This window comes from Mycteria americana, chromosome Z, assembly GCF_035582795.1.
Source record: "Mycteria americana isolate JAX WOST 10 ecotype Jacksonville Zoo and Gardens chromosome Z, USCA_MyAme_1.0, whole genome shotgun sequence".
NCBI lineage: Eukaryota > Metazoa > Chordata > Aves > Ciconiiformes > Ciconiidae > Mycteria > Mycteria americana.
Genome location: NC_134396.1, coordinates 17292884 through 17313956, shown reverse-complemented (window position 1 = coordinate 17313956; position 21073 = coordinate 17292884). Strand labels below are relative to the sequence as shown.

The following is a 21073-nucleotide window of genomic DNA, read 5'->3' as shown; positions in this document are numbered from 1 at the left end:
CATAAGGAGTTTCTTAGAGAAAATAAGACTGCAAACACTTTATTGCACAGACCCTAACAATTTTTTTTCTGTTTTTTTTTTTTTTTTCCTGTTTTTTTTTTTGTAAGCTGAGGAATCTACAGCAGGAAGTCTAAAAAAAAACCACATCAGATCTACAATCACATACAGTCTGACCAAGTAGCACACAGGTAGGAGGATCTCTAACAGGTCACTGATAAGGTAAACACCAACAAACAGGTACTACGTAAACATAAGCTTAAGCACTATTACACTTCCAAAATGCAAAGAACTTATTAGTCAGAAGTGATAACGAACTATACAAAATATACATAAAGGTATACTGTAAACAAATAGCTAGATGTGCTTTAAAGGAAACAAGATGATAGCTGAAAAACGCAGAAGACTGTAAACTAGGAAATACCTCCCAGACAGAAATGTTATTTCGAAGTGCATTAGCATTCATTTGTAGTAACTGCCAAAGCACAGATGAACTGTAAATGTTGAGACCATTTTATCTTTAAAACTGCTCAAAAAATATTATCCATTGCTCACTAGCTCCTCTGTGAACACATCAAAGGCAGTATGAATGTTCTAGTGCCACATGAAAAATCAGGAGGACTTGTTTGTGATATCTTTCCATAACTGGTTTGCTGTAATTGAACCCAACTAATCAGTATAATCAAGTTTTCACCAGAGGGAAATGAATACTGCACGCTGTCAGTTGTCAAACAAACCTCAAAGTCAAGATTACACTGTGCTTTTATGAACAATTTTCTAGCTTTTGAGACAGAAAGACAATCCGTAAGCCCTGATGAAACAGGTAGGGGCCTAGCTCTACTGTGCGTACATATAACAGAAATAAGCAAAACCACCATTCTATTGATCCCAATCATTAAAAAACACATATCTGAAAGGATATTTTGTAGTGCTTCTGTACATGTTTCAAATTTTACCTTTCATCCTTCAAAACAAACTAAATACCTCCACACTAAAATGATCAAAGTCTACATGTTCCACAGTATACAAAATTTAAATAAGGCTTAGCAAAAGTAAAAAGACAGTCACATTCTAGCACCAAATAGCTCCAACAGGTTCCTTTGTTACAAAATGCTTCTTTTATAAGTACAGTATTTACTTTTTTTGCATACAAATAAAAAGATTATGTTATGAAATGTATGGAGCTACTCAATGCATTTAGAAATGAATGTGAAACCCAGAACTACTTGCTAAAAACAGCAAGTTAAGTCTACAACATAAGGCCCCAGCTATGTATTAAAATGTATTGGATGTCCCTAACTTTTTTGAAGATATGATACTGAAACTGCTTTTTTTCCTTTTTACCTTACTTCTCATAAAATAGGAAAAAAGCTACGTCTGTATGAAGCTAATTATGCACACCTATATGCCATGATAATATGTATTCTCTAAATGTATTAAAAACCAGGGATGAACATACTAGTACTGCAAGTCATGTGCTTATACTTGTGCCTCACACTGTAAGGGCCTGAATTTAAAAAAGCTTAAGGAAATCAAGAGAGGATTGCAGCAAAAACTAAGCACACGGCATGTGCTTCAGAGTCTCAGCCTTGTCTGAGGTGAAGGTCACAGAACACACTCCCAATAGACAAGATGAGAACCACCATTTCACCAGAGAACACAACTCTTGTTGGGATGCCCTGATAACCAAGTGGTCCTCCCATAGCTTTAACGACACCTACTCTAAGAGACAGGCTTTGTGCAGTAGGGAGATGCAGTTAGGTCTTGTGTTAGATCTGGTGAAGCAGTCAGCCAGGTACAGTACTATCAAAATTGGATTATTAAAAATACATGTAAAAACTCACAATAAGTCAGCATATTTATTCTGTACTAGTGTTTTTCTAACCACCTCTAGCTAGGATTTTTAGTAAGTAAAAATGTGGCCTGTTTTTGTTGTCCAGTCAGACCAATGCTTGTGCATGTCCATGCCAGGTCTGAGTTTTAATAATTCGGTTTCATATTCGAGTATGGCAAATAAGTGGCAAAGCAACTATCTTAAAAAAGAGGAGAGTAAACAATGCAATCAGCAGCAAAGTATATATGCTACATTCAAACCCCAAACACATCTCTAGGTATTTACAGAGAAAATCTCTTCTTCAACAGCTCTCAGCTGTAAAGGTATTTTTGTACAAATACTATATGGTAACAGTTTTACCGGTTACAATTGGGAAGGCATTTTGAAAAAAAGTTCTTTCTTTATATATCCCCTTGTCTTGTCTCTTCAGTGACATGAAAGCTTTGCTGCACAAAGACACGACACAGTGCTGGTTTAAAGGCAGTCCAATATATTGACATTGTTTCAGCTAGTCTTGAATTGAGACCTGCCAGGTCTTACAGTTAACAGGATTTTTTGTGAGGACTGCTCCGTGAAACTTCCTTTCCTCGCCGCTGCCGAGCTGAGTCTTTGTCATTAGAAAGTGCGTTAGGGCGGTCAGGTGTGGTTGCTGACCTGGATAAATCTTTACCTACATTCTGTTTTCTTGAAGCAGACTGCTGAGCCTGAACGGCATCTTTTCCCTTAACATCCACAGTGTTAACAAAAAAAGACTTTTCTTGATTTCCAGGTTTCCCCCCAAGGTTTGAAGCAGGGTGGTGGGCTTCCACTACAACAGCAGCACTGTGCAAGGCCATCAGTGAAACACTTTTAGTCATTTCTGCCTTACCGCTCCCTGCGGAAGAGGTGCTTTTCTTATTTAGTTCCTTGCAGGTTGCAGGAAGCTCAGGTGAGCCTGCTTTAACCTTTGCTGAAGATGCATCACTCTTCGCTGAAGACAAAACAGATACTTCTTGTCTACATTCAGAGAAATTGGCTGAACAAGTCAGCAGCTTTCCCGGTGTTGCAGCCACACGACAAGAACTCTGCCCGCTGGCAGCTGACAAATGTTTTATTGCAATCTGCTTGTTTGCATCCTCTGGCTGTTTTTGATTAACTTGTCCTTTGCCTTTTGAATCTTGAGAGCTTTTGCTACTTGTGGTCACTTTTTCTGCTCCTTTCCCTCTGGCATCGCAGTTTGCAAGGCAAAGGGTAGGCTCTACTTTCCCACTGTCAAGCTGAACATAAAGTGCGTCAGTGCATATTTTTCCTTCGGGTCTTTTGTCTGCAGAGATCATCTGGTTACTAGGACTTCTGTCTGCCTGTTTGCTCAGCAAGAGACAGTCTTTCACAGTGGAAAACTTTGGAGACATGGTTTGTTTTTCACTGAGGTGAAGTTGCTTTTTATCAGCAGATTCCCCCAAGCCTGCTGGTTCTTGCCTCTGCATCTGCTTAGAACTCTCTGAGCCTGCTAGCAGCGGGCCCACAGCAGAGGATTTGGGTTTGGTGTCAGGAGTGATGCTGCTCATTTGGAGGGTGGCTACTGAGCCATGCTCCAAACTCACTGGCCTTTCGGCCTGCACATGTTCATTGATCATTTTTCTCAAAGAGCCTGAAACAGAAGAAATGGAATCTAGCACATTTTTACTGGCATGTTTCCCATCTTTCTGGGAGCTGGTAGACACCTGAATAATAGTTTCTTTTTCTCTTACGGTTGGAGTGCATGGTTTTTGTGACAATGTCTCTTTATCCGAGTACTTGGACTCGGAGGAATTTGTATCAGAGACTGGCCTGTGTTTATTACTGCTGCTTTCCACATAGGTGGCAGCAGGCTTCACGTGTTCTTGAACACCTACGTGAACATCTACAGCACAGCTTCTGCTTACAGTATCTCGCACAGCAGGGGAGCCTGAAGCATTAAGTTGCTGCCGAGGAACTTGGCTGGACTGCTCTCTCTCAGTAGTTTGAAGCCTTATGTCAGTGAGTTGTTTCTGATCTTTCTTTCCTAAATCTTTGGCATTGTCCTTCTGCACAGAGGAAACCGATGCAGACTTCTCATTTTTAGGATCACAATCTATTGAGGGTTGCATGGGCCGTTTGGATGGAAGAGCTTCACTCTTTGACTCTGCCATAACTTTCTTAGACTCACTGAGAACTTTCTCCTTGGTTATGTCCCTTTCAACAAAACTACTAGCAACACTGCTGTCATCTTTGCCTAGCTGTTTCAGTGATTCTCTACCATCCTTAGGTTGTGCCTTGGGGCCAGCTGCCTGTATTTTTCCTTGCATCTGAGGTGGAATGGCAAAATTAGCACTATTTTTTTCATTGCTTTTGGAGTAGCTCGTTATCAGGACATCCGAGACAGATACCTTCAGAGATGACTCCCTGATCACCTCCACCTTTGCAGGGATAAGCTCACAATTTGTCTGGGCTACTGGCTGTTTGGCAGGCAACTGCTTTTGTATTTGCTTCTCTTTTCCTACAGCTTTTTCAGGAGTGCTTTGGACAGCAGAAAGTTTGGAGTATGTGTGAGTAGTTTTAACACTCTGACTTTGCATAACACAAGACTTTGCCTCCATGGAATTGTCCTTTTGTTTTGAAGGGGAGGTGTCTTTCTTTTGAACAGCTTCTATAACAGAAGTATTGCCTTTAGTAGCTGGAATTGAAACCTTTTTCTCTGTCACTACTTCTGCAGCCACAGAGACGATTGGTGGATTTGGAGAACTCTTGCTTGTTTGCAGAACCTGAGGTGCTGATATGTTGACTCTGCCAGATTTTGAATAGCTCAACAACTGCTCTTTCTGACAGGCCAGTTCTGCCTTCCCACCACTCCCATCACTGCTGGTGCTCTGCCCTTCTGGCAGCACACACAAAGGCAGTTCAGTCTTCGAAGCCTGTGGCCCAGAAAGTAAGGCAATATCCAGAGTGCCTTCTATCGGCTTCAAACAGGAAACAGACCTCCCATCAAGTTTATATTCTGATGGACTTTTTCTGACAGGAGCCTCAGTGGAAATAAGGGCTGATTTTTCCACATTCATGTCTGCTCGGCCATTCAAGGTCTTGAGAGGAACAAAAGAAACTGAGTTAATCTGAGCAGCATGTGCACTGACAATAAATGCTCTACCATCAGCAACTGCAGTGGAGTCCTGCTGTATGTTTATGGGTCTGCCTGTATTAAGTTGAAGGCATTCATGAACGTTTGATGTCAGCTTGGGTTTTAGCACTGGACAGACACTGTCATCTTTTTCTTCAATGGACATTTTCTTTCTAAGATAATCAATATTTGCAAGTTTACCATCTAATCTTTCAAATTTGACAAATTCTTTTGTTGGTACATTTTTATCTGTGTTTTCTCCCTTTCCATTTAGCATCCTGTCAGAGGACTGAGGTAGTACATCTTGCAGTGTACACGGAGGAGAAATTCTTTTGAAGTCATAAGAAGTATGACTGAGTTCATTAGGTGGAGGCCCATGACACACCACCTGTGCATCTAAAGCAACACCATCATTTGATCTCAAGTTTGCATTCTTCTGAAGGGTGTCTTTGAGTATGCCACCAGCTGACTGGGTCTCCAAAGCAACAATTTTTGTTTCCAACTGATTTGATCTTTCTAACACCTTCTGGAATGCTTTTTTGTCTCTTTCTTCCAATCTTAAGGTATTGGGATTTTCTGGTTCACTGCTAGGTTCATGTATAGCAGCATTTGCTTTTTCAGCAAAATCTTGCTTTTTCATAACTATCTTGACCTTCAGCTTCTCCCTGTCTAGCTCATCGATGGATTCTTGCCTACCTAATTTTCGGGAGATAGGTCGTTTCAAGCAGCCCTGCTCTGCAGGCCTGACTCGTGTGAGTGATGGCACGTCACATACATTCTCCTCCAAGCTCTGAAGAGTTACTTCCCTTTGGGACAATTCTCTATTCACTTCTTCCTGGGTCACTTCCAGACTGTGTTTGCGTGAACATAAGTGTTTCTTATCATTGCCGTAAGAGGGTGCAAGTTTCTCTTCAGACTGGACTCTTTTTAACAGTGGAGATCTTGGTGGCTCTGCACTCTTTGGCCTAACGATATGCCTTACAATAGTTGGAGGAGAGTGCATTTTGCTAGGAAAAGATTGAGCTATTTTTGTATTTCCAATCGAATGTCCTAGCAATGGTGATGGAGATCGCTGAGGGGATGTTGGCTGGGGTGTTGGAGAAGGTGTCCGTGCAAGAGGAGAGAGGGGAATGCTGCCAGCTGATTTGCGTCTTCCTGATCTGTACCTTTGCCCGCCAAGCTTTGGACCCAAGCCATGAAGAGTGCTGGGTCTTATGTGTCCTGAACCAGCTGGAGAATTGGGAGCACTTGAACTAGGGGAGCTACTCTGGGAAGAGTTAGTACCTACAAAAAGAACAAACAAACCAATCAAGATTAGCAAGATTTTTTTAATATTGTCTAAATGTTCAGTGAGACACAGAACTTTCACCGGTCCAAAAGGCCTACGTGCCGTCTGCTGCCACAATGTTCCAAAATTTGGAAGGTTTTGAGTGACTGGGCTGTAAACCCCTCATCATTCCAATTACATTGCTATTTCTCCCTTTCCCGCTCTGTTCCTTCATCCCCTTTTAAGTTGTTGCTTCCTTCTATTTAAATAGAATACCTAATGCTTTCTGCCACTTCAAAGCAATGATCTGGGCTTTCCAAATAATTTACCTTTGCTAAGGGGTTGTACAACAGCAGTCGCTTTTAGTACACACTAAAATAATGACAAAAGTAAAACAGGAAAAAGGGGCAGGCTTTTAGGAGCCAGAAAGATGCATATTTCAGCACCCAGCCAATCTTTTCAGCAATAAATCTGCATTCATGGGTGCCCATGCTAGTTCCATTATGTAGCAACTTTTTCCTCAGTTTCATTCTTTTATCAATCAGCCTCTCCTAGGCAAGATTCTACCTTTTACTCCAAACTTGGATTGTTTATTACTTAACTTATAGCCATTGCACTTAGATTTAAACTCTGGGACAAACTAGCAGACAGTTTCCTTTGAGGTGCTTCCGTATCATGAAAACATCTTTGATTTTGCATCAGGAATCTTATTCCCTTTTTCCAGGAAGAAACCGATTATGCTTGTCAGAGCTGACTAGTCTTAGCAGAGTGTATCAGATCTGGGGGACTCACAAGAAGTAGAATACACTTCAAGTCCTATTCCTCTGCCCTCCACTCCTTCATACTCACCAGATGGAAAATCAGGAGTAGAGCGGTAGCTTGGGGTAGGTGATCTAGGAGATAAGCTGTGGGTTGGAGACCCAGGCAAGCTCTCCCCTGATGAAAGTGATCGGTTCAGGCAGGAGAAACTTCTGCTGGTGTGAAGAAGAGGAGAGGGTTGCTTGGCCAGCTTTTTAAAGAGAGATCTTCTCCTAGCATGAGAACAGCACAGCATTAATCAGAAGTTAAGATGCACAGAAGATACTATTACCACAGGCAAAACTCTTGCAAGCTGGCATTGCTTCCCTCTCCCATTACCCTCAGAAAAGCAAATATTAAATCTAAGTTTACTTGAAAGCAAACCACACTGCAGAGCATGAAGTTTAGAAAACATCCTGATTTACTAATAGGTAGAATATTGTAACTAAATCTATTTGTACTAAAACTTACTCACTGTATTTCAGAAGAACAGTTAGCTCCTTATGAGTATAAATCTTCTTTTTCTTAATTAAAGAGCTCACCAAAACTGAAGGAATATCTATAAAGTACTAGTGATGTATATACAAAATAAACTTATCAAACTAAAAATGCCCATAAACTTAGCACTAGAAAGTTTAACTAAACAAGTACAAAAAGATATACTTAAACCAAATTAAAATGCAACGTCAGTTATTCACTTTCTTCCCCAGATCTATGTGTGTGCCATGCAAAATTTTGAGGGGTTATTTTAACAGATCTAGTTTAGGCAAAACAGGATTGGAAGGACGTGTTACAACCATAGGATCTCATAGAAGAAGGTAAAAAGATGTAGAAAACAAGAGAGAGAACTGTAATGACTTCATATTTTAAATTAATTGTTATGCATACACACACACAAGGAAGCATATTCACCATGAAACAAAAGGATTATTCACCTCTCTAAACTCTCTTTCTTCTTGGTTTTCTTACTGCGTCTGACCATTCGGCTCCTGTAGCTGTTTCGCCTGGCAGGTCCTGTCTTGATGGAAGTGTTTTCAAAAGGGGTTGTCATTACCGAGACTTTGTTACCACTCTGCCAAAATGGAGGAGGAGCCTTTAGGCACAACTAATACAAGATGACTTTGCCTTAAATTGAAGCTACACCACAAACACAAATGCAACAAGACAGAACTCCAGCATCACAGTAAGAGCTGGCAGTATAGGGAGCCCTATGCAGATGTTGCCAGGCTAATTTATGTCAGATAAACAATAACTGCAAAATTCTCAAATTCTGTCAAATTTCCTAAACTTCCTCCATTCCAGCTTTGGGACAAGGAGAAATTCCAATAATTGTAGCTAGACAGGAGGAGACCAAGGATTGACCAAAACTGCAATTTTCAAGATAAAAGCTTCTTCAGAAACATCCTATTTTCCCACAAAGAACAGCTGTCACTGTGCAGTGGTCCATTCACTGGCCATTCATGTCTCAGGTACCGATTGTTACAATGATGAAATGGAGGCTAAAACTTAATCGTCATTATCAATTCCAAACAAACCTTTTGTCTTGTTCAAAAGAGGTGACAAATATGATTAAGTTAAGCTTTTTAGGACTGTTTGCATGAACAGATGACTCAATAAATAAAACCAACTGGAAATATCTGTATTATGTTTTAAAAACCCATGCCTCCTGCCCAGCACTGTATACCACTACAGTGAACTTCTTTTCAAAGGAATTCCAATAGCCCAAATTAATTTATGATACAGCACATTTGGATAAACAACAATCTCTCGTTTTGAGTTTAGTCTTGTAAGTAGTGAGCAGGGTTGCCATGTTTCTCTTTTTCTGTATCTGACACAGAAAACAACTGCAGACCCAACTGCTTATAGAATTTTCTCTTACACATTTCTTGCAAAATTGGAAAACTGGGAAGCTCCTCCTGGTTTCAGAGAAGGAAAATAAAGACCTAAGGAAAGGTGTATTTTGTATCTTTCCTCAGCTCTTTATATTTCCCCATTACTTCATTGCTTTCCCATCTTCTTTTATAACTTTTATACTCCCTTTGACAGGCAAAGCTCTGCATGTAACACCATAAATTGTTAATAATATATGAAGTAAATATACAGCTGTTTAAAATAATTCTGACCTACATTAGTCTGTGCTGAAAAGATTACGTAAAAACTGCAATATGGTCAGCTACAGTGAAAAGCTAAGACAATACCACTCATTAAAAAAAGTTGGGGTTTTTGTTTGTTTTTAAGGAAAAATTATAATTTTCTAATAGGATAGACCTTGGAAAACTCCACAAGAGAAAAAATGTGATAGATTATTCATAAAAGTCCAATTGCAGGATCAGAACTTAATTAAGCAACAAGCCCTGTGGGACATGCCTGCCTATGTACGAGAAAAAACCCTTTTGGGCCTTAAGATTATGAAAGGCAAACTCCTGTACAGTAGGCAAGAAAATATTTCATATTCTTGGTTTCCACTTTTCCTCATTGATTTCACTTTAAAAGGAGCAAACGAGAAGTAGCATCATCATCAAAAGCCTGAATTACCTGATGAAGATGGGGGAATTCAAGAAAGTGCTTGAAAATGTCACATTTTTTGAGAGACAGAGACATCTCTTTGTGTCAGTGTCTTGAATGTACTTCAGCTATCTCAGCAGCAGTGCTATTTTATTGCAGAGAAACTAAAATCATAGCAGGATATATGAAGTCACTGACCTTTCTTCAGATCTGTGCAACAGTAGCTTAGAGTTTGTACTTGAACAACAAAATCTGGTAACTAATCTCTGAAGGAAACAAACATAACCCCTCAATCCTTGATGAAAACAGCAAATGTTTTTGTACCCCAGTTGTCCAAGAGTTACCTTTAACAACAACTCAATGACTTCCGTATGAACAAGACCATGCACTGGCTCTCCATTGATATGAGTAATCAGGTCTCCAGCTTTTAAACCCGCTTGGTAAGCCGCACCTCCTTCTTCCACATTCTGGAAATAAGAGACAAAGAGAGTATATACAAAATGGGACTCCTGTTTAATCTTCATACTTTCAAGGGTAGGCTGTGTTTAATGAACTCTTTCTATGAAACCAGTTGGCAATGAAGAAAACTTACAGATATTAAGTTATATAAAGGAAGAAAAGAAGAAAAATCAGACCAGCCATTTCACTATCAACTGCTTACTCAAACTTTATACTTACACGGGGCCTGGAATTGTTTCAAAGCTCACTGAAACACTGCTTGTTGCCACTGGTATTAAGTAAGCTCTGCATAGCAGGGCAGTTTTCATGCATGATAAAGAAGGGGTGCTTCACTCCCCATGGCAAAATATCAGAACTGAATGAAGATTTTTAGCATCCAACACTGAGAAATACTGATGTAATTAAGGCATGTGGTCACATGCAGTACCCTTAATCATGATAAAAATTAACTCCACCATATAGTTAGGGATTGTTTTCATTTGGTTCAAATTCACCAGGCTGCCCATTAGAGGGAATAGTGCAGCACAAAGATGACAAATGACCAAAACAAAGTGAATTGCAAATTACTTTGAAGGTGGCTTAAATAATGTATTATATTTTAAAATGAGCTTTTGAAGAATTTTAAGTCATGCAGTCACTACTGAAGCCTACAGTGCTTACAGAGCTAAAAAAACCCAACAAACCTAAAGTGTTCTGAAAAAAAGCCAAGGTTTCACTTTTACCATTTTTTCCCCTTCCTTTCACTGATGTGATGCTACACCAGTGGCAAGAAATCCAAGTTCTTTATTTATTCCATTATCAATCAAATGTACCCTATTCTCCAGATTCAATGTGCTTGACAGATTAATAGGTCTGAGAGGTAAACAACATGAATGAAAAATGCGTAATACACTACCACATCAGTAGCATTGCTACTTCAAAACCTACAATACATATTTAAAACAAAGCACTGTACAAAACTTCAAAGCTTTTGATATATTTGTAATCAATTTTTCAAAATTATTTTAAGGTAGTTGAAATATTTTAGTTTACACACACACAGTACTTATGTATGTATAATATATAAATTATATAAAATATATAATTTGTTATCAACCTCAATTATAAAATAAATATAAATATACATTTACATAAATATATATTTATTTTACAATTAAGGAGGTTGATAACCAATGAAATGTAAGAACTGCTGTCTTTTCTTTTAGCCTGTCTCCACTTCGTTCAAATCAGTAGTGAAAAGAGGATGAAAAATACATGATTTATTCAAGACAGTCAGTCTTTTTCCTGTGCCATAGAATCTTCAAAGGTATTCACAATTCCAAATGATTTGCACATTTCTACACAAAAGAAAATCAGTGCTGGAAATCAGCACACTCATGTCTAGTAAAATAGTTGACTTTCATGAATCCCTTAATTGATGCAGTTTAATAAACTCCATGCATATTTCAACAATTGCTGTTTACAATCTCCTAGTTTTTTGCAGATCTTGCCCTCAGTCAAAGAGGGGCTGCACCAACCCTTTGGTTTTCTAAGCCACAGTACTCTGAACTTAGACATGGCTATTCACAATTGCCAAACTTGCCAAAAGTGAAAGTGACCCATGCAGAAGGTCAACATCATATGTAGGTATCACTTCTGCCAAAGGTGGCTTGTGTCATCCCTACAGCCAACACTGGTCTTGTGTACAAGCATGAATTTGATTCTAAGAAAACTGTTTGGCACAACATCATGATTTACAGAGTAACTGTCAACAAATAAATACCACCACAGGTACAAAAATCAAAAGCAAATACATCATTACAGTTTTCTGTGGCTGTATATAAGCAAAAAAACATATTATCTTACCCAAACAATATGGTGTACAGTGTAGATATCGCTGTCACCCACGTAAACCCTGATTGCTCGGATGGTGAAGCCATACTTTTTTCCTGAACTGTGAATTACTATTGGTTGATGAGGACTTGCACCAGCAATCGATGAATCACGGCTGGGAGATGAATCTCGGGAGGATGAAGGATCAGATGATAGGGAATGAGGAGACATAGGACTTCCCAAAGGAGAAACACCAAACACATCTGGAAGAAAAAAATCTGCCTATTAGCCTATGTTCTGAGCACACACAAATGCAGACACAGAACAAGGAATTTGCTTAGTTTTATGACACCTTTGTGTCAAAATGTATCATTGTCTTTGCATAAACACATTCTCCTCAATCAGTGTGTATCTTAGTGAATAAGAAGTTTAACCAACAACCAGATCTTGGAACTAGGTTTCTTTCCCTGTAGTGTAAACTGTGTTTTTTAATGCAAGGGTTAACTTGTTACATGTAGACGGCTTTTTCCTTTTAGATAGGAAACACACTAATTGGTAACTTTGCAAGAACAATTATTAGCCTCTTCCTAACAAACACTCATGAAAAGAAAATCAGAGTTTGGTAGCAGATGTTATTGTGAGTACACCTAAAACCATCCCCCAAATTGTCCAGCAGTGCTAAACAAAGCACTAGTTGGTCTTTTGGTTTCAGTTATATATAGATACAGATAAAGACTATTGTAATTAAACCAAAATATCTAGTTGGTACATAGGACAGTAACTCAATGCTTGTACCAAGCCTCCATTTCTACATTCTGCTACATCACGTAAGACCACAAGAATTTCTTGCAACAACAATATCCATTATGGTTTCCTTTTATTTCATTGTTTTGAAAGCACTATGTGCTCATGCTTGTGCAAATGTAAACACAATTGCAGCAGCATAAAACCCACTTTGGTGACTATAACAGGGTGACAGCTCTGCAAAGGAATGCAGCCCAGAAAGATTCCAGGCTTGGTGTCCGTGCCAAGCCATGTCATACGAAGGCAGATACGGTTTGGCAGCAGAGGTGCTACTCCCCTGGATGCGAGTCACCAGAGGCTACCAGAGATGAGTATCACTGAGTTAATGCTGAAATCCCACAGAACAGCCAGGCCCCGAGGGGGCTGTCCCTGTCACCCTCTGGCTCTGAAACATGCCCAGATCCCCCGCCCTCTGCTACATGTGGGACATGTCCTGTGACTCTCAGCTACACGACTCAGGTCAGGAACACTGGCCATCTGTTGCTGTAGTTTATTTTATGGGTAAACATGAACAAGGTAGGGTTTTTTTGGACAGTATTAGGTACAGCTAACATAAAAGATTTTGGTTGATATAGATAATAATGACAACATTTTTAGGTGTAGGCAAAGATAAGTTTATAGAACGATGCTGAGATTAAACTGAAAGAAAACTGTAGTTTAATGAGCACAGTAACTCAGTCTATATCATCTCTGAACTTAGTGACTCTTACTCGACAGCTGTGAAAGAACTACTAGAATACAAACTAATGAGTAAGTCGAATGTAACTTGGCTGTGTAGTTACTTGAGGGTGTATCATGCTCCTGTGATAGCTGATATCAATAATCAGCATGCACTACAGGCCCTCTACAAGCAGAAAAAATAACCATGGTGCTAACTGTTACAGGGGTATACCAAAAAAACACTTATGACATTTGGGAGAGAAATGTTAGTTGGAAGAAAGAGTCTACACAAGAAACAAGCCCAGAGTGTTTGCAAGCCACTTGCAGTTTTCAGTGTCAACACTGCCCTGAACAGGCTGAGCACAGGGTCACTATCTTTTTCATTGTAAAAATAAAGTCATCTTCATCTCTCTCATGCATTTTGTAAGAATGACCATTCACATTTGGACAGCATCATAGAAATGCTAAGTATTCTTTTCATTGTCACCTAGTTGTCCTCATTCAAGCAGGGGCAAAATACTCCTCTTTAACTGAGACTCAAATTTTTCCTCTTGACTCACCTCATTAATAAAATCCTCATGGTTAGCTGCTGAAATTACAGGCACTGCAGAGGAAGCCTATGCTGTTCTTTAAATGTATGGTGAAGAGGGGTATAAAACATGATGCGAATCTGAAATTCCTGCAGTAATAGGGATCAGATGGGCCTTTCACCTCTCCAAGGTCTCCAAAACACATGCACAACAGTGTTTGCTCACCAAGGTATTAAGGAGCACATAGGGCACATGTGCTTTACAACCCAAAGACAGGTGAAGTCTAAGAGGAGAGCCAGAATAAACTCTTCAACACTGCACAATTCTCCACTAGCCTGTGGACTTAAAGCAACCTACTGAAGTTACTGTCAAAGCCACCTTTGAACATATGGAGCAAGCACAGGGTTATGTTATCAGACCAGCAGATACTTAAATATTACACCTAAGGTCTAAAAGCAGCATATGGCCAAGTGTGCAAAAGTGAGATGTAATCCCACTTTTGGAAAAAAATCCCTCAAAGTCTGGGAAATTTGGACTTTGATTCTGAACTATTAAAAAGCAAAGCACCAATGCTTCATATGAAAACACTCATTACTACTGTTATACTTCCACTTACTTATAGCAGTATTTCTGGCTTCAAATTCTGAGCACTCCGTGTAAGCCAATGTAGTACAAACAGGAGCCTACATGCTATTTCTGCTTTTGTGACACTTCTCTCTGGCTTATCACCTTTCCTTATGGGAGATGGGAGAGAACTAGTCAGGCTGAATGTGCTGCTGTGACAAACAGCTATTCTTGGAGCTGTACACAGTGAGCTACTTAAGCTATGCCCTTACTGTAGGACAGGCCAAGGACTGAAGCCTGCATCCTGCTGTGCATGCACAGTCAAACACAACGTAGTCACCATTAAGCTACATTTTTGCCTGTCAGAGAAGGTTCCTCAGCTGTAATGTGACCACTGTAACTCACTGATGAGATTGCACCATCTAGTAACGCATGTGAAGAACAAGAGAAACAAAAAAGTGTGACACAGAATCCATTCTGGACTCTCAAAAATCTTGCATTTACATCATAAACCATCAAGTATGCATAGATCATAAAATTTCAAACAAAAAGATTTATCTCTACCTCCTGGGATCATGAGGGACAAAGCGCTTGCAGAAAGGGACTTTGTGACTTTTCCAGAGATCTTCTTTTTCTCCGTGCTTTCTAATCGCTGACGAGCCATGTGAGACGCAACCTCACTGGGTGGCTTTGAGGAGTTATCTGTACTGTCCATGCTCTCGCTTCTTCCATTTATCTGATCTAAGTGCTCTGAAAAACTGCCAACTGTACAAAGAAGAAGGGATAAACACATTGAGGGAAAACTGGGGGTCAGGAAGGGGAAACGGTACAATTGTGAGATAGGAATTTTTCTTTCCGTTAACAAGTTCATAAAACAACATTACAGAAATCTGAGTAATTCTTCTAGACTTACAGAATGCATAAACATTAACAGAATGAATTGAAGCAACAGTTTTTTGTAGTCAGTGACGAAAGTAAAATATGATACAAAAGCTGAAGCAAGTCTGGTATCTCAATATGCAGCACTCATCTTAGAGAACTTAATCATACATTTATTTTTCATGTGAACTCCTCCTAAAGTAAATGAAAGGCTCCAATCCTACACAGCTGCTATCAACTTAACAACTTTTCCAAAATCATTAAAACACTAAGTATAATTTTATTTTTAATTATTATCTTTTGCTTTTATTCTTTGGGTGGTTTTCTACCACACAGGAGAAAGATACCTGGCACCACTAAACTCAGTATTACAACCACATTGGTATTAGTCTACCATAGGTAATGAACTTCCACAATACTGAATGGAGGAAGGACAACAATGTTGCAGACAATGAAAAACATAAAGGCCTTGTGTCACAAGAACAACCTGCATGGGATTTCTTAAAAAATTCAAAGATGTCACAGGAAAGTTGTATGACCCTATGAAACACGCACCAAGGGTAGGTTGCCTGTTTAAAGACACAGCAGTAATTCCTAGTATTCCTTTAAGGTCACTGAATATCCTCAACAGAAAAATGAAATTACTCTTAAATTTAACTGATAAGTGACAGAAGAGGATCACATGCTTTGAGTTATCACTGTGACTGATGTGGTAATGCCAACACCGTAACACGGGGCTGGGGGGAGTGAGCAAGACTTGGGATACAGCACGGTCAAGGTTTTAGACAAAGGAAAGAGATGGAAATGATTGTACAGCTGGATGAGCCTGAGGATATTTATTTTCCCAGAAATGGAGAGGAGGAAGGGGGAGGAAAATGTGGACTACAAGGGAAATTAGGGGTATGGGGCATCTTGAGAAAACTCAGTGAGGTACAAAAGAGAAATAAGCTGAAGACAGGTAAATGTGTAGAAAAGGTAACTGGAACCTGTATATGAACAATCATGAGACTGATCTAGGCCTAGATCTGTGTTAAGTATCAGGTCTTCCAATGGTTATACAAAACTCTCCTCTGAAAGTACAAAACCAGCATGATGCTAGGGCCCTGCATCCTACTGAAATGCATGCAAATACTTGAGCTTAGAGAGGGATGCATAAAGGAAAAATTATTTAAGTAAGGAATGGTTTACAACACTCCCTCCTAGATTCCTAATGACAAAAGTGACTTCCACAAGTCAAAGACAACCCTGCCAATTCTGAAACGCGTACATCATTGAGATGTCTTAATTAAAAACACACAATGGTGCAGCGCAGAGTGTTAGAAAACAGCAATACAGATCAGTTGGAATAAGTCCAAGATGATCAATCAAAAGATCATCAGCTTCAGCGAGGGAAGATATAAAAAGTGCTTTAAGTGCTGAAGGGATCTAAGACTCCTTTTCTCCACAGAAGGAACCTGCAAAGGCTATATGGCCAAGTCACTGTTTTACTCACTTGCCCAGCAACCCTCCAGGGTCAGTAAGGCAACACCAAATCGTAGCATTTCCAAAAATATGAAAATATGTATGGGAAAGTTTGAATGAGATTTTATTTGAACGAGTTTGAACGAGATTTGAACGAGCCCAAACCAGACCCCTCTTGGGATGGCTTTTTTTTTTAAAGCAGTTCTGAAATACAGGACTTCTAAATCCATGAATGCTACTGCTAAACAAAGAAGGTACACAACTGTTTATAATGTCATCAGCCAAGAGACCCAGTGTGAATTACCTGATAGTGTGGAGCTGCTGATTGTACTTGCTGGAGTGGTTACTTCAGGTTCGTCTTGCACTATTTCCTCACTCACAAACGCACGCTTTTCCTGTTCCTCTCGGGGTCCCACTAAGCTGGTAGAATCATCTTGTTCTCCTTCGGCTGATACGGCCAACTTCGGAAGCAAACCAGAACTGTGTCGCTGCCTGCTACTCTCAGTGTCAGAGGAGATGGATGTAGATATTTGTTGTCTGCATTAAAAATAAGCAAACTCTCATGCAGTTATTGAGATGAGGAGGCCTGCTACCTGGCAAGCAGGACATGGACCACTTTCAGTACCTCCTTCTACTTACATTTCAGAATATTCTGAACTCCAGCTTAAAGATTCCACAGAAGGCAATGTTACACTTTTTGTTTTGTCTCCTGCATCTTCCTTTTCTTCACCTTGCGTTTGAGTGACTCGATCTATGCTACTAAAAACCTATTACAGACAAAAGAACCACAAAAACCCCAACTCATCACTGACATATTTGATATAAAAAAATATGCAGGAAAGGACATTTCAGGTTGTACTTTGCATGTTCTAAATGCTTATACAGTATTTCAGAGTGCAAAATTAAAAATTCTTGAGCCTTTTTAAATTTCCAAGAAGTTTGTGTTCTTAAAATGCTCTCCTATTTTGCTTTCTTGGCTCCTCACATACAGGGTCACAAATAACATCTCTTCTCATTATGAATTCACCAGCTTTCTCTCATTTCACTGCATGAACCAAGAGAGTACAAACAAAATCCATAGCTTTGGGGTCTCTAGGTCACAGGATTAATGCACATTTTGGATTAATTCACAATCACAAAGCCAGTTAAGGTAAAAAAGCCTTAACCCTAAGATACTGACTTAGTATCTACCAGTCAAGTGTGGAAAGCAGAAAAATTAATCTGAACTGACTTTGAAGTTAAAAGTAAAATACTTGGCTAAAGGATTTAGAAAAAATAAACTGATCATTGGAAGTCTGTTGTTTGCTTAGCTGACAAACAGCACACAGAAATAGTCAGCTGTATATTCTACAGCCTGAGAGGCACAGCTAGAGATGCAATGGCATAACGACATTAATAAACCAAACTATTACTGTGGAACAGAACTTTCAAGAGGTCAGAAGTTCACAGAATCACAGAGCAAGGTTGGAAGGGACCTCTGCAGGTCATGTTGTCCAACCCCTCCGCACAAGCAGGGTCACCTGGAGCTGGTTGCTCAGGACCATGTCCAGATGGCTTTTGAAGACCTCCAAGGATGGAGACTCCACAACCTCTCTGGACAACCTGTGCCAGCACTCAATCACCCTCATGGTAAAAAAGTGTTTCCTTGTCTTCAGACAGAAAATTCCCATGTTTCAGTTTGTGTCCATTGCCTCTTGTCCAAGTTATCTCCAAAGAGACTGCATCATTTACCAGTATCTGAATTTGAAACATACCAGTAAGTCAAAATAAGGTGTTTACATAAAATGAGGATAACTACATCCACGATTCCTGTCTCTGCTCTTCCATGCTATCACTGATACAATACATATGTGGTACTGCACAGCCAGCATAAAATCCACCAATTCCTTAACGCATAACCCAGGCCAAACAAGATACAAATGCAGACTTTCCAAATACCTTTAAACAGTTCCTAAAGTAGGTTAAAGAAACTTTTTAAATAGAAAGGTTTTGAAAATCACTGCTGGATGCCATGTTAGGACTAAAAGCATGCTCATTAGGCATTTCACTTCCATTATTTCCTGCCAATTTACCCTCCACAGTATTTCCTGAGCATGTCCACTCTGCTCCTACTGGCGTCCGTTATCCAGCAATAATTAGCTCTCATCTCTACTACTAAAGTATACTACCCTTTGGACAGTCAGCTTTACCTTCAATTCACAGCATTCAAATCAATTCCTCAAATTCACACCTCTCCATGACCAAATCACGTGCTAACCACTACTTTGGGTTTCTCTTCAGTCTAATGTCATTTAATTAATAGCTACTATAGGCTAGCACTGTAACCTTTGTTATGCCATCACCTGCAAGATACCCAGGACACAACTGGAGCAACATGCAAACTATGTACAAGGAAACCAATGTAAGGAACATGCATTAGCATTTAACAGAACAGTCTCCCTAAACCTTCTCTTATGATACCATGAATTTTCTACAGAAGATACCAACCTATTTATATAATTTTCTATTACCTTCTTAAGGATTCAAGAAATAACTTTCCTACAGAATCTTCCCATGTTTTGATTTAATGGTATTCATTTCATTCTTGCTCAATTTCAGTTAACATTTCTTGAAGAAACAACGTCCTATACATCTCTTCCATATCTAACAATGACCTATACATCTCTTCCATATCTAACAAACTCTATAAAGTAGCAAAATGTTTAGGTACACAATACATACTAACATTACAGCAATTTTTACTTACTTTTGAAAATCTGTGTGAACATGAGGAAAACTGTCTTATCTCCAAATTAAAATCTTCATCATTGGTATCATCTTCTTCCTCAGTTTCCATATGGTGGTATTTCTCAGAACGAGCTACAGACAAGGGAATGAAAGTATTTGAATTTATCAGGAAGAATGGGTACCGAGCTTTAATATTAATTAAATGTGTAATTTTATTCTTAGGATTATTTCTGCTGAAATGTCAAACCACCAGTGAAATTGCAAGCTGCCAGTGGTTCTGACAAAGGAGATTTTCAAAGCAGTAAGCAAAAGTCAAAGGCAGTGATTATTTAAACAAGGTGTTCATCACTTTTTTTAATACCACCAAACACCTACTGTCAAAATAACTTGTGTCATCTTCAGACTCCAATTGTGGAATAAATTCTGCTTTCTGCCTCAGCAGACTATTCCAGTCAAGGCTCCTGAAGAACTGATGCTGCTTTACTTCATATGCACCACCTGGGGGAGCCAGAGAAAAACACTGAGAAAATTATACCAAATCTTCTCACATCAATTCAACTAAATCCCTGGCCAAAAAAAGCAAATTATCATGGAAAGGCACAGTCATCACTGCAGGCATGAACATCTACTACCGATTTCCATTAAAATCTCCTAAACCTGTCAGAGCACCTCCCTGACCCTCTTCTGTTGTTGCCACTTCTTTAACAGTGGTGGCATTGCTTTCTCATCTTCTCCCTTTTAATGTTTATATTTTTCTGGATATACTAACTATTATCTGTCAGCTACACATTAGTCAGAAGCATCAGATGTAGTAGCAGTAGTGTCATCAAAAGACAAATGTGTGCACTAGATGCATACGTACAAGTTAGAAAGTAATGAAGAATGATTCTTAATAGTTGCTCAATGACAATACCATTGCTGATCAGGAGCTCCTTTCGGTGTTTTGTGGCAGTAAAACACAATTCTATAGGAAATACCTTATCATTTATCTTCTTATCCATTACTGCCTACTTGTTATAATGTGTGTTAAACAATTACACTAGTTTCAAGTTAAGAAACAACTATAAGAACACAATGAAATACTAGAATTTTGTCCTGGGAAGGTGGGCAAGGATGTCATTAATAAGCATAATCTAATTCTAGGGGGGGCTGCAGGGGTGGCTTCTGTGAGAAGATGCCAGAAGCTTCCCCCATGTCTGACAGTGCCAGTTCCAGCCAGCTCCAAGATGGACTCACCACTGGCCAAGGCTGAGCCCATCAGCCACCGTGGTAGTGCCTCTGGGATGTTTACAAAAGGGTAAAAAAACTGCTGCACAACAGCTGCTGGGAGAGAGGAGTGAGAATATGTGAGAGAAACAACTCTCCAGACACCAAGGCCCGTGGAGAAGGAGGTCGAGGAGATGCTCCAGGTGCTAGAGCAGAGATTCCCCTTGAAGCCCGTGGCAAAGACCATGGTGAGGCAGGCTGTCCCCCTGCAGCCCATGGAGGTCCATGGTGGAGCAGATATCCACCTGCAGCCTGTGGAGGACCTCACACCGGAGCAGGTGGATGCCCGAAGGAGGCTGTGACTCCATGGGAAGCCCACGCTGGAGCAGGCTCCTAGCAGGACCTGTGGCCCCATGGAGAAGAGCCCACACTGGAACAGGTTTCCTGGCAAGACTTGT

The 21073-nt window shown here is 39.7% G+C and overlaps 1 protein-coding gene across 3 annotated transcripts in view; it reads right to left on the bottom strand.

Annotated features, from left to right (window-relative positions):
* Positions 1 to 275: 275 nt before the first annotated feature.
* Positions 276 to 21073, bottom strand: part of MAST4 (microtubule associated serine/threonine kinase family member 4) — a 308358-nt gene continuing 287560 nt past the window's right edge. For all 3 annotated transcript variants that reach the window (XM_075488550.1, XM_075488551.1, XM_075488552.1), the window contains 10 exons: positions 19785 to 19907; positions 19429 to 19541; positions 17322 to 17449; positions 16987 to 17219; positions 14907 to 15107; positions 11818 to 12047; positions 9858 to 9980; positions 7944 to 8080; positions 7060 to 7241; positions 276 to 6227 (listed from right to left, as the gene is read on the bottom strand). In XM_075488550.1, coding sequence (XP_075344665.1) covers positions 2374 to 6227; positions 7060 to 7241; positions 7944 to 8080; positions 9858 to 9980; positions 11818 to 12047; positions 14907 to 15107; positions 16987 to 17219; positions 17322 to 17449; positions 19429 to 19541; positions 19785 to 19907 — 5324 coding nt within the window. In that variant the 3' untranslated portion in view covers positions 276 to 2373. The remainder of the gene's footprint in view (positions 6228 to 7059; positions 7242 to 7943; positions 8081 to 9857; positions 9981 to 11817; positions 12048 to 14906; positions 15108 to 16986; positions 17220 to 17321; positions 17450 to 19428; positions 19542 to 19784; positions 19908 to 21073) is intronic.